Source organism: Hemitrygon akajei, chromosome 26, assembly GCF_048418815.1.
Source record: "Hemitrygon akajei chromosome 26, sHemAka1.3, whole genome shotgun sequence".
NCBI lineage: Eukaryota > Metazoa > Chordata > Chondrichthyes > Myliobatiformes > Dasyatidae > Hemitrygon > Hemitrygon akajei.
In genome coordinates this window covers 39,876,246-39,890,711 of record NC_133149.1, presented here as the reverse complement: position 1 = coordinate 39,890,711, position 14,466 = coordinate 39,876,246, and the positions used below count along the sequence as shown (strand labels likewise).

Below are 14,466 nucleotides of genomic sequence, written 5' to 3'. Positions count from 1 at the left end.
GGGCCTAGAACCCTGCTTCTTTTCCTACATTTTCATGTATTATTGATTTCACTTCAGGAATACCAACAACAATAACCATCAGTTTGCCATAAGATCCCAACTGGATCACTAAGTTGGTTTAGGTTTGGAAATCTGTTCTGGTTCTCCATTCTGGGTTTATTTCTATCTCCAGCCCCCTAGCCACTTACTGAAGTGGCTAAGTAAGCCATCAGTCACATCAATCATATCTGATGGTTTAAGAGTTGCCCATTCACCACCTTTATGAAGTAACCAGTGTGATAAATGCAAAATATTTATCTGAGGTAAAAAATCCTTGAACAATTGCCTAAAGGGGTGATCCTTAAAGCTGCAACAATGGGCAATCATACAGAAACGGGTAGTAATTAGCTTGAAAGATTAAAGGCTGATAAAGGAAACCAAACTAATGCTACATTATTTTACACCTGCAATTCTCATAGTAAATGAGATTGACATATTAATTACTTTCTTAAATTTCATAAGAGTCACAGGGGTATCACTTAAATAGGATTAATTTTGTAAATGAATTGGTCAGCATTCATTAAAGAGAAAACCCCAAAGTGATTCATACAAATGTTACAGGAACATAAAAAATAGAAGCAGAAGTAGGCTGTATTCTCCTATCACCTCCTCCTCACCACCCACCCCAACTCCTCTCTCCCCAGTCACCTCTTTCCAACTCCCCTTCTCCCTAGATCCCTTTTTCCCAGCTCCTACTTACCCAGCATCCTCTTCCAGATTTATCACATGTACATCAAAACGTACAGTGACATGTGTCAATTACGCTAACATAAACACAACCTAAGGATGTGCTGGGAACAGTTCGTAACTGTCACCATACATTCCAGCACCAGCATAGTATTCCCACAATTCTCAGCAGAACAACACAGAACATACCAAGCAACAAAACAACAACAGCAAAACAAATCCCTTTCCTCCCTCCCACACACATGGGTAGTTCTCCAACCCTAGGATAGACCTCTGGGCCTCCAGTCTCCAGACTTTGTCCATCGGGCTTTGACATCCAGACCTCCAATCAACCATCAGCTTCAATCTTCAGTATTGACTCAAGGACGAGCTGATGACCCTGAACTCCAGCCTCGAACTATGGTTTCCATTCTTTTCACACTTTTCTCTGCTCCAGCATCTCTTGTCCTAGATCCCCTCTCCTCTATTTCAAACCCCCGCCCCCACTCCAGCTGCTCGTACTATTCCATTTTACAGGTGATCCTACAACTTATTCACTCAACTGCCTAGAACCTAATATCCCTTAAATTAATCTCAAGCCCTTTATGATATTGGGAAGTCCCAAAGCATGTTTGACAAAGTAGATATTGGGCATTCATTCCATGTGTTAGAAGTTCATATTCTGAGAGTAATTTTGTGTGGGGGTTAGGATTACAGTGGAATGCTGAGTGTATGGGTGGGGTTATTCAGAGAGGCTCAGTGATGTCTTTTGTGTTATGTCTGGAACATGACAGTGTGGGGTTGGGGTTTATGGTAAGAAAGTGGGTGTCGAGTTTAGATATGTTCAGAAGTAAAATAGTGGCATGGTAGCTAGTGTAGCACCAGCATCACCAATTGGGGTTTGATTTCCACCGTTGTCTATAAGGAGTTTGTACTTTCTCCCTGTAAATGTGAGAGAGATACTGTTTCATGCGAACAACTTTGTTTTTAAAAATTCCTAAAATTCTCTCAGTTTTGGCAATAACTGTTCTATTGACAGTTTGGCAGAAACTCGCCTGATTTTTACATGAATTGTATTTCTGACCTCGAACAGGGTACTAAAGATCCTCTGTCCTCATTAAATTATAAACCAGATATTTATGGTGTTTTCCTGAACTGACACCTACCATGCCAATAGCAATAAGGGCACAGGATTTGTGTGTGTTGTGTTGAGTGTGTGGGCTGTGTAGTACTCATGCACATGCATACTAATGTGTACCTATATTTATGAATGACCAGGTGGCCCTGGAGCCACAGGAAAGTCTTTAGATGCCACGCTTGCTTGGTACAGTGTTCTTTCAGCCCAATTCTTGAAGACACTGCATTCAAGGAGGTGTCGAAACGTTAGGGCACCACAAGATAGAGACCAGTCTTAGAAGCACAGAAGGACCAAAGTCTATCCAGTAGACCATGAACTCCATGAAGAAGCACTGAAGGAATGAAGAGGGAGTGCTACCCAGTAGACTAGTGAGCAGATCTACATGGAGTACTGTCGCAAGAAAGTAGCATCCATCATCAAGGACACCCACCATCCAGGCCATGCTCTCTTCTCTCTGCTGCCATTCAGAAGATGGAGCGTCAGGACCCATGCCACCAAGTTCAGGAACAGTTATTAAACCTCAGTCATCAGGTTCTTGAACCAGTGGGGATAACTTCACTCAACTTCACTCACCCCATCACTGAACTGTTCCCACCACAACCTATGGACTCACTTTCAAGGACCCTTCACTTCATGTTCTAAATATTTATTGTCTATTTATTTGTTATTATTATTTTCATTTTTTTGTATTTGCACAATTTGTTATCGTTTGCACATTGGTTGTTTGTCCGTCTTGTTATAGGCGGTCTTTTATTGATTGTATTATGTTTCTTTGTATTTCTGTGAATGCCTGCAAGAAAATAAATCTCTGGGTTGTATATGGTGATGTATATGTACTTAGATAATACATTTACTTTGAACTTTGAACTCTGGAGAAACACAAAAGGGATGTAGGGTCATTGCTGCTCGGTAGACCGTGAACTTTGTCAATAGCTTGAGGACCTCCTGCACCATCTTTTCCCTGACATCCCTCTCTCCTTTTGTGGCTTGGTGTCTTCTTACTTGTTTAATCCTGTGAAGTGCCTTTGGAAGTTTTTAGCAAGTTAAGTATTGTTTATAAAAAAAGAAAGTACTGATCGCATCTGAAAGATTTGACCTCTGAGGGGACAAGAATTATTCCAGGTTAGATTTTGTTGCTGAAATGGACTTTAAACATGAATTCTGTTTCATGATTATCTGGCTTTTTCTTTTCTCTTCCTCCAGGTACCTACTGTATCTGCAGATAGGAGTTTTAAATAAAGCACTACAGCTTAAAACTGATACAAATTATGGTTAAAATGCAGTCACTGTATTGTTATTAGAAAGTATTTAGTTTGCTAATGTCTTTTGACATCTAGATGTGAGTGAATTGCCTAGCATGCCACTCACTTGGATATCATTGAAAGCCACACCTAAAATAAGTCAAAAATAAGAAAAGAAAATAAGGATTTGCCACCTATCAGGTCACAATCCTGTCTAGTCCAACAAGTTATTCTTACTCAAACCAGTGGAGTTTTCAAATACTTAGAGAACTGTCCCATAAACAAGTGAAGGAACAACCTTCAAACTTTCCGGGACTTGTTATTAGGCTTTTTACTTCATTATACATCTTTTGTATCCTGCTTTTCATCATTTACCTTATAATTAATCTTTTGCACTATTTATTATATAACTTACAGCAACTTGCACTGTACTGCTGCTGCAAAACAACAAATTTCATAACACACAGTATGCCAGTGATAATAAACCTGATTCTAATTCTATCTTTAACCCACTTGTACGACAGACCCACCTGATGGAAGGGAGGTGACCCTGGAGACCTCAACATTACAATTAGAGTGGCTCAGGTAACACATGATCAAGAACACCTGCTAGTGACACCACTTGTATATGGATAATGAAACTGTACCCTTGCACATTAAACACTACCTGGAAAAGGCACCATGTACTATGTCCATTACCAGGAGTAGTTTAAATTCTCACCACCTCGGATAAAGTTAGCCAGCACGTGAAGGGCATAACAGGATATTGCAGAGGTGAAAGAGCCAGTTGAAGGGATTAAAAACACTTGAACTCATCCTCGCTAACACATCCACTACAGATACATGACAATGACAGTGGTGACTACTGTACAGTCCTTCTGGAGGACCTGTGATGGAAGGTGCGGTTGACAGTGTGGCCTACTTGTATTCAACAATCATCAGTTCACTTAATGCTATATTTGAGATCTACCAGACCTCATTAGTGTTTTTATCCAAATGTGAACAAACTAGCTGAACTTTGGCGGTGAAGTGACAATGATGATCAAGACATCAAGACAATGCTTAATCAAGGGTGGCAACAAGTCATCCCTGTAAAATGGAATTCATGAGAAATGTGATGAAAGCTTTAAAATGACTGCAGATATACTCATTACAAAGGAAGTTGGATATGATATTTCAGCAGCCAATTATTCATCTTGGACATCTTTCTAAGCAGTGTTCAAGATCCAGCTTTCATTGAAGACCATGCCTCCATCATAAAGTCAGAAGAAGGAAGATTCTCTGATGCCTAAAGGCAGCATCACAGTTCGGCAGAGAATTGTAAACTTAGTCAGCTCCATAAGGGCACTAGCCGCGGAAGTATCAAGGTTATCTTCAAGGAGCATTGCCTCAGAAAAGCAGCATCCATTATTAAAGATCCCCATCACCCAGGATATGCCCTCTTATTATTACCATTAGAAAGGAGGTACAGAAGCCTGAAGGCTCACACTCAACAATTCAGAAACAGCTTCTTCCCCTCTGACATCTGATTTCTGAATGGACATTAAACCCATGAACACTACCTCACTACTTTTTATTTTCCATTATCTTGCACTACTTGTTTAACTATTTAATATACATTTACTTACTGTAATTCAGTTTTTTCTCTTCTATCATGTATTGCATTGTACTGTTGCAAAGTTAACAAATTTCATGACCTATACTGGTGATACTAAACTGGTTTCTGATTCTGATTCCAGTTCCATCATGAAGTACCCTCCACCACCTAGAACATGCTCTATCCTCATTTGTACCATCAGTGTGGAGGTACAGGAGCCTAAAGACACATAATTAAAAATTTCTGAACAGCTTCTCCTCTGCAATCACAGTTCTAAACGGTTCACGAATCGATCAAGACTACCTCACTATTTTTTTCTATTTTTGCACTACTTGTTTATTTTTTATATTTCTTATTATAACTTATTGTATTTTTATGTATTGCACTGTACTGCTGCCACAAAACAACAAAGTTCATGACACATCAGTGATTATAAACCTGATTCTGATTCATATTCTGGAATTCCCAACCTGTACAGAGCCTGGATTCCCATTCATCTTGCACATGAACCTTACAATGACACAGAAGGTGATCTGGTCCATTAGGTTTACGCAAGATCTCATTCATCCCAATCTCCCTCTCCTCATTTCCCTCTACTTTGCAACTTATCCTCTCTTGCACTTGACTTCTGGCATCCCTTTAGTTCTTCTTGTCATTTACAGACATGAAAGGGGTAATTCACTGTAGCCAATTAATGTACCAACTAAAGAGGAAAGTATTATTTCCAAAAGCAAAACACTGGAAATCTGAAATCAAATGAAAGTACAGGAAATGCTCGACAAGGCAGTCTGCATCTGTGGAGAGGGAAATGGAGTTAATGTGTTCGGTCAATGGCCTTTCATCACACAGCAGTGAAAATCAGTGTGGTTCATTAATGTAAGAGTGCCATTTTCATTTACAGGGAGTATGGGACCCTCTGGCACTGGGAGTGGATGTCAGAAAGGCAAGTAGATATTAGAGGAAGAGAGGCCATGATTCAAGACTCAAGATTCAAATTTATTTATCACATGGACATTGAAACACAAAGTGAAATGTGTCACTTGTGTTAACAACCAACGCCTCCGAGGGTGTGCTAGGGGTGGCCTGTAAGTGTCGCCACATGTTCTGGCACCAACACAGTATGCCACAATGCTCGGAAGAACAACAATGGGTAGAGAACATGCCAGTAAGGTGAGAAACACATACAAAATGCTGGAGGAATTTAGCAAATCAGACTGCCTCTATGGAGGGGAATCAACAGTCAACATTTGGGGCCAAGGCCCTCCTTCAGGACAGTACAGTGCAAGTATGATTTCTCCAATAGGATGAAAGACTTCCTCTTAGGATCGTCCAGAAAACACCATCCCCTAGGCATTTAATGGGAAGATGTAATGATCACAGCACAGAAATAGTCACTTTGCCTCCCAAGTCTATATGGTGTCCTATTCATCTCAGCTCTCCTTATAGAAACAAGTGCTACTATTGTCATCTGAACACCTTTGCTATTTTGCTTCATGTATTGTATTCTCACAGTGTATGGTTTTGGATTCAAAGTGGAATCAGCTTCTCTGTATACTCTTTTGAATTCCTTCCTAATTTAAAAGATCTTTATATGTTAGTGAAATGAATGATCCTTTGTTAGTTTATATATTTTTAAATGAAAGGCATTAATCCACAGAGGGTTCCGAGACAGAGAGACAGACCTTTACTGCATATAGTCATGTGAGTGGATAAGAAGTTTGCACACAGAATATAAAGTGAGAAAATCCCAGGATGTTCACTCTGGTGAGGAGAAAAGGAAAAAAGGAAACGACTTTTTTTGAAGTAAGATTTGAATGAATCAGTTTTTATTTTTAGTTCAGTGAGAAAATGCTTCCACTGTTTTAATTAATGATGAGGAAAATGAGCAAATTTTAATTTTTACACTTTTGTTATTTATGGCTTCTATAAACTCATGAAAATGAACATCAAATATAGTTTGTCAGCCCATAGCTTAGTACCATCTGTGTATTGATTCTGCAAACTAAATGCTGATGCTATTCTCAGATTCGAAATCCATCTTCACTGATTTTAGAGGAATACACATGTAAACCATATGGTGAAAACTCACCTTAATTCTGCTTCTTTTAAGGAGGGAATTGGATTTCATTATGACTCATGCAAGCATGCAGAACATTTATAGCGAACCTATTTGGAACCTCACAGGAATTGAATGAAGCTTCAAAGTGATTCTATGATGCATTCTCCATGCTTTTCATCTACAAAGGGAGTTAACTACTTGGTGAATCACAAATGGTGCCACGCAGGGCTGAACAGAGGAGAATTTTCCTTACTCAGGTGGTTGCAAAACTTCGAAACTTTTTGATCCAAGAGAATGTATACATTTACAAAATAGCAGAAGCAAACCTTTCAGTCAATTGAAACTGCTTCACTGGGCAAGAACATTCAAACTAATCTATGCTGCACTGTTGAAAGAATTCTGATCTGTTGCAAAATGGCTCAGTATGGGAAATTGAATGCATAAAATTGCAAGAGACTGGAGAGAATATTGGCCATGGATCTCCCCGCCATTGGCAGCATCTACATGAGCTGCTGCTTTAAGAAGGTGGCATCCATCATCAGGGATCCCCACCTAATCCTAATTCCAACTCACCTTTGGGTCATGCCCTCTTCTTGTTGCTGCTCGTGGGCAAGAGATACAGAAGCCCGAGGTCCCATAACATTCAGGAACAGTTTTCCTATAAGCATTGGGTTCTTGAACTGACCTGCATACCCCCTAATCCTAGCTCACCAACAGACACTACAGCCCATCTCTTGCTCTATCATGGCCTTTTTTCACACTAATCTCTTGTTTTGCACACATTTTTCACTGCTTTGCATAACTTATGCATAATTTATATTCTGTCCATTGTCTGACTCTACCTGCCTGTGATGCAACTGCAAGCAAGATTTTCATTATACTTGTACCTCACCACACCTGTGCACCTGGCAATAATCTTGACTCAACTTGACTTGATCTTGTCCACCTCAGTCCCTAAACTATGGGTCACAGCTCAACATGGACTCCAAACATCTTCCTGATGGGTTTAAAATGTGAGCTGGATTCATTCCTGCAGGTGCTATTGGTCTCAGCTAGCCATTGCCTTGGGTCACAACCCCTATCATCTTACTCCCACTGCAATGGTTGGCTCTGGCTAAGGGGCACTAAATGTACAACTGCAGCTCCCCCGAGAAGAGTCTGTGGGAAAGCTTGGGTGGCGGGCAATCGATGGGAGAATGATTAAGATTTGTTTTGTCTCATGTTCTCAGTATTATTTATTTACATATTTTATTTGCAAAATTTGTCTTCTTTTGCACATTGATTTGTCAGCCTTTGTGTATATGTAGTTTTCATAAATTCTACTGTATTTCTTTGTAAATGCCTGCAAGAGAATGAATCTCAAGGTAGTTTATGGTGACATGTAAGTACTTTGATAATAAATTTACTTTGAACTTTAAACATTGAAACATACAGTGAAATGCACTGTTTGGCATCAAAACAGATTAAATCAGCAAGGACAAATGTCACCATGCTTCTGGCACCAACAATTCACTAATTATAACCATACATCTTTGTAATGTGGGAGGAAACTGGAGCACTCAGAGGAAACCCACACGGTCATGGGGAGAATGTACAAACTTACAGAATTGAACCCAGATCTTACAGTGGACACTGTAAAGCATTGTGCTACCATGTCACTCATTCTCCCGTGGTGAATGGTGGAGAGGATTGGAGATGGAACAATGATAGTGAAGCAGAGGGAGCACAGACGAATCCCCCTGCGTGGACAATCACCTTCATTGTTTCTCCAATACCCACCTTTGCTCAACAGTATTTTTTTAAAATACACATTTTGTTGTCCATGGGTTCCTGATATTGTTCCTGTTAATGCCCGATATTTGCAGGCTTTCATTCATAGAGTAATTAATCATATCTTTCAGACCAAGTTAATAAAACTTTAGGAAAGACTACTGTATGTGCGGGTGGGATGGGGAAGAGGTGGTCACAATAGTGAGGCGGTTCGTGCAACGCTTTACAGCGCCCATAATATGAGTTCAATTGCTGCCGCTGTCTGTAAGGAGTTTGCATATCCTCCCTGTGATTGTGTGGGTTTCCTTCCACATTACAAAGGTGTACAGGTTCCGGTTAGTAAGTTAAGTTGGTGCTGCAAGTGACCTCAGACTGTGTTGGACCATGAGATGAAGGAGCTAGCCCATCGAGTCCACTCCGCCATCCAATCATGGTTTCCTTTCACATTACAAAGGTGTACAGGTTCAGGTTAGTAAATTAAGCTGGTGTTGCAATCATGGCCGATCCTTTTTTCCTTCTCTTCCTATGTTCCTGGCCTTCTCCTTGTAACCTTTGATGCCATGTCCAATCAAGAACCTATCAATCTCTGCCTTAAATACACTCAACAACCTGGCCTCCATAGCTGCACATGGCAACAAATTGGCCACCCTCTGGCTGAAGAAATTTCTCCGCATCTCTGTTTTGAAAGGGCGCCCCTCTAGCCCAAGGCTGTGCCCTCTTGTCCTGGATTCTCCCACCATCGGAAACATCCTTACCATGTCTACTCTATCTATGCCTTTCAGCATTCAAAAGATTTCAATGAGATCCCCCCTCATCCTTCTGAATTCCAGCAAGTACAGACCCAGAGCCATCAAACGTTCCCCGTATGATAACCTGGAATCATCCTTGTGAACGTCCTCTGGACCCTCTCCAATGCCAGCACATCTTTTCTAAGATGAGGGGCCCAAAACTGTTCACAATACTCAAGGTGAGGGGTCACCAGTGCCTCAGCATCACATCCTTGCTCTTGTATTCATTTCAGAGGTCTAGAATACCAACATGGCATTTGCCTTCATCATCCTCAACCTGATATGGGTAGTTTGTGACATGGGATCTTTAGTATCTGTAACAATACCATGAAGAGGACTGGGAAAAGGTGTCGCGGGTCAAACACGACAGGAGCCTGAGACAGTGACCCATTGCTATTGGGTCCTGACGTCGGATAGTTTAAGGGCTGAAATTCGTCCACATTTGAAACCGTAACTTACGAAGCAGAACGGCTAGCTTTGCTATCGCTTTCCGAAGAAATGCAAATGTTAGAAATCGAAAACATAAACCAGGGGCGAAAGCCCGAAGTGTTCAGCATGGATTCGCAAGAGCAAACCCCCTATCCCCCTTTCCACAAGTCCTCCTCGACTGCTGAGTAATTCCAGCGTGCTCTGTTCCTCTTTACAGTCACGTAGTTGGTGTAGCTAAGTGCAGGGTCAGTAAATGTTCCGGATGAACAGCTTATAGATGGAGATGAAAAAAACATTTGTTTTCTAACTGGGAAGTAAGAAATGCGCGTTATATGGGACATTTGTTAATAATTAAACACGAAATTGTTGTAGAATGGAACGCGACTACTGCAGCCGGTAATTTTGGAAAAATAGAGCTTTTGTTGGGAAAATGTCCCTTTCCCTCCTCCCTTTTCTGTAGTCTCCATCCAGCCTCACCTTGTCCACTGCCTGCATGGTGTGAAACGCCCTGTGTTCATAACCGAGAAGCCACACAATCAGAAGAACAAATAAAAGATTCTGTACGTACCGTTCTTCTCCTTCATGCTGGGTGGCCCTCCCTCAGACAGCTCCTGGTCGGAAGGGTGAAAGTACAGCCTTCAGTTGTAGGAAAACCTATTATCACATGAATAGAGCGAAGTTTAATGTCCTGCCGCAGGATGTTTAATGTTTAAACACCATTAGATTACTCAGGACAATAGAATTCCACCTACCTTGCTGCTTTGCAAAGCACAGCACTGTTAAAATCTAGTGAAGTATCATTTCTCTAACACTGGCAGCCCCCTCCCTGCTAATATTTCATGTAATGTTTTCCTGGTTTCTGACAACGCTGGAGTCTCCTGCCTCATTGCACTGTGCACGAGTCTGATTCTGCACCTTTGTAACGCGAAAGACGTCTCCTCGTCTTACCAGCTCGAACTTCTGCCCTCGGACACAGTCCAGTGCCAATCTGCCGCTGTGTCGAAACCACAAGCGCACGAACCAGTTTAGCAGGTGTGAGACGCGGATCTCACCTGCTCCCCGGATGAGAGCGCGGCATACAGCCACACAGCGGGAGGTGTTGCCGTCGCTTGGATCGCACGCTCAGTCAAGGCACTGAAGCACTTTCAACGGGAGGTGAAAGTTTCCAGTAGTCTTTGAAAGAACAGTTCTCGACATCCCGCATAAGGTTTCTGGTAGTTCCGGCTTTCGGAAACTGAAGTTTATGATACAGCGCGAAAACCGGCCGATTGGGTGTGTCCTGATCATTAACCAGTCACTTACACTAATTTTATATAACCCCTTGTAACCTCAACACTCATCAACCAAACTTTAAAAAAACTATTATGACAAATCACATTCTACAATATTACAACAAACACATACACAATGACTAACACGGACTACATTAAATTAAAATTTAATTAATTAAAATTTCCCTCCCTGTCAAGGTGCCCAACGGTCCTGGAACACCACCGCGTGTTGCCTCTCCACGGACCTAATTAATCTAACTAGGGGTCATTTACAGTGTCCAGTTTACCAACCAGCATATCTTTGGGATGTGGGAGGATCCTGGAGCACTTGGAGGAAAGCCACACAAGACACGGATACAATGAGTTTTACCCCAGGCCAGGATTGAACCGAGATCTCCCGTGCCGCAAAGCAGCTGCTCTCCTCTTTGTGCTACGGGGGCATGCGAGGCTTGGAATTCCATGCATGTAGTGTGACTCCGGGGCTGTAACACTATATTCTGCATTATGTTATTGTTTTCCCTTATACCACCTCAGCGTACTGATGTGATGAAATGATCTGTATAGTTGCTATGCAAAATAGAAGCGTTTCACTGTATCTTGGTGTAAGGAAAAAGTTAAACGTGATTCCTCCTTGGTATATACCAAAATAAAATGGAAGTCTTTATGACAAGATGGTGTTAGTCTGGAACAGGATTGTTTTGAAAGTATAAGAGAACAAGTCCACAGCAATGCTTTGAGAAAGTTAAGGGAGTACACCTAGTGGAAAATCGTAAAAAACATGTTTTTCTGGGGAAGGTGCGGTCATTGTGCAGGTGCAGGTACCAAATGCATGGGGAAATACCGTGTAAGGGCTTTTGCAGGGTATAAAAAGGTCACTTTCTTCGTGCGGGGTGGGGTGGGATGGGAGGAGAGCTTTGTCTTAGGCAAAGTCCCGGCTGGTGGCTAGTGCTAGGAATATAGTATGTAGAGTGAGAGAGATTCTGCAGATCAGCTCATATAGCAGATGATAAGTACTATTTTGATTTCTGTACTACTACTGTAGACATTTGTTTTTTTCTGTATTGCATTTGTGCTAGTTTCAATAAAGTATTTTCTTGTGGTTTAACTCGAGTGAAGTGTTTCCTTTGTTTGCGGATGTACATGCAAATACCCTGAGCTGAATAAGAACACAAAATGACATTTAAAATATTTTATCACTTGCACTTGGTACATGTCACAATAATAATCCAATTTACCTGTTTAGCTACAGATTCAAGGAGGACCAATTTGCCAAATCACTCTATCACTGATGGGGCAACCTCACTTACACCATCATTACAATGTTCCCACAAACCAAAAGACTCATTTTCAAGAACGCTTCAGCTTACGTTCTTGATATTTATTTATTATTATTATTAATTTTTATATTTGCACTGTTTGTTGTCTTCTGCACACTGGTTGAATGCCCAAGTTAGGTGGTCTTTCATTGATTTTGTTTATTGTTCTATAGATTTATTAAGTATGCCCACAAGAAAGTGCATCTCAGGGTTGGATATGGTGATGTATATATACATTGATATAAAATTCACTTTTAACTTTGAACATTAACAACGGAGCTGAGATTCTCCAGAACTGCTCTGGGCCATATCGCCTCTCAGTATCTAGTTGGTCCAGTCAGGTGCAGGATCCATAACCCAAGGAAGCCTGTAGTTTAGACTGCAAAAATGAGCACATTATATTTTAAAATAATTTTCTCGTGCCCTAATGTTTTCAATTATTGTCTTTGTCTTTTTGCCTTGCTTTCCATTATTGTCTTTGTGGTTTATAATTATTTTCTAAATACTTATTTTCATTTTAATTGTTTTAAATGTCTGCTATTGTCAGAGATATTTATAGCGTGTGACATCTTGATAGTAGGCAAAGTTCTATAGCCATCTCTGTCGAAACTGGCAGGAGTGTAATATGGGCTAAGTGTCAGGACGCTGGAGCAGAGATCCAATCGCAGACCCAGTACTGTGCACACAGTGATATTAACTGAGTAACAAATCCCGAGGTGCAAACAAAGTCGGCGTCAAAGTTCAGGTAGAAATCAAAATATCCAGAGAAATCCAAAAACCAGAATCAGGAAACAGGCAGAGTCGATATTCAGACAGCCAGAGTTCAGATACGAATGCTGGAAAGGCTCAGGAAAATTCATTGGCACAATCTGGCAACAAACAGTGAAAACACAGGACTGAAATACACTGAGCAATAAACAGAGAGGCAGATGATAGGTGGAGCACAATGAGACAGAAGTGGCAGCAAAACAGGTGAGAGGCGGAGTGCTCAGTGATACAGGGGCTGGAGTAGAGCAGGAGCGGGGACAGGAGCACATGGGGCATGAAAACAAACAAGATCACACGGCAATACAAAACCACAGACTGACGGCTAGGGGGATAACACTCAAAAAAACAAAGTTCAACTGGAGGTACTGACACTAGGTCTCTGCACCACATTGTCCACAGCACAGTCACCACCGTGAATTCCCCATTTGGCTCCAGAATCTTAAAAGAGCAAACAAGTAGAGGTAATGGATGGTCAACTGGTCCTGACATGATCCAGCCCATTTTTATCCTATCGCAGTGCTATTGTTAGAATACCTCTGTGTGCACTACAATAGTGGCTGAATTATGGGATATCACTGTGAGCAGGTTGGCTGCACTACAATAGTGACTGAACTATCAAGCCACCTCTTTGACTTTTAAAACACGTTCAATGCTCAGAGGTTGTGAAAGGTGCTATAAAAATGCAAGAGGGCTTTCTTTTTAGTGCATTAACTTTCAGCAAAAGAGCATGTTCCCTGGAGCAAGGAGACTAAGGGGTGACTTACTGGAGGTTCATAAAATCATGGGAAGTCTAAAGAAGGTGTATACCCAAAGGCATTTCCCTGGGGCAGGGGAGTCCAAATCTAGAGGGCTTAAAGTGATTCAGACCCAGATTTGGATTCAGATTCATATATTTATTACATATACACGTAAACATACAGTGAAATATGCCATGTGCATTAACAACCAACACAACCCAAGGATGCGCTGAGAGCAGCCCGTAAGTGTTGCCACACCAACATAGCATGCCCGCCGTGTTCAGCAGAACAACACAGGAGACAACAACAACAGAACATTGGCAACAAAACATCCACCTACCAACTCATATAAACAGTCTCCAACCTCGGCCCAGATTCACAGACACGGGGCCTCTGACTTCCGGTCATGCCATTGTGCTTCTGACCCATGGTCATTGGGCCTCGGACTTCTGGACACAAGATGGGAAAGATTTAAAAGGGGTCTGAGGGGCAACTTTTTCCACACAGAAGGTGGTGAGTAATGGACTGATCTATCAGAGGAAGTAGTAGAAGCTGGTACAAACAAGACATTTAAAATACATTTGGACAGTTACAGTGCCTATAAAAAGTATTCACCCACATTTTATTGTTTTACAACATTGAATCAC

The 14,466-nt window shown here is 41.3% G+C and overlaps 1 protein-coding gene across 7 annotated transcripts in view; it reads right to left on the bottom strand.

Annotated features, from left to right (window-relative positions):
- LOC140716899 (Na(+)/H(+) exchange regulatory cofactor NHE-RF3-like) overlaps positions 1 to 14,178 on the bottom strand; it is a 53,070-nt gene extending 38,892 nt beyond the window's left edge. Inside the window, exons 1-2 of one of the 7 annotated variants that reach the window (XM_073029975.1) lie at positions 14,160 to 14,178; positions 10,296 to 10,381 (exon numbers count right to left, since the gene is read on the bottom strand). In XM_073029975.1, coding sequence (XP_072886076.1) covers positions 10,296 to 10,311 — 16 coding nt within the window. In that variant the 5' untranslated portion in view covers positions 10,312 to 10,381; positions 14,160 to 14,178. Of the gene's footprint in view, positions 1 to 10,295; positions 10,382 to 10,479; positions 10,756 to 10,779; positions 10,980 to 14,159 lie in introns of those variants that run through there. The other 6 variants (XM_073029977.1, XM_073029979.1, XM_073029980.1 and 3 more) reach the window with 6 other exon arrangements.
- Between the last annotated feature and the right edge of the window lie 288 nt (positions 14,179 to 14,466).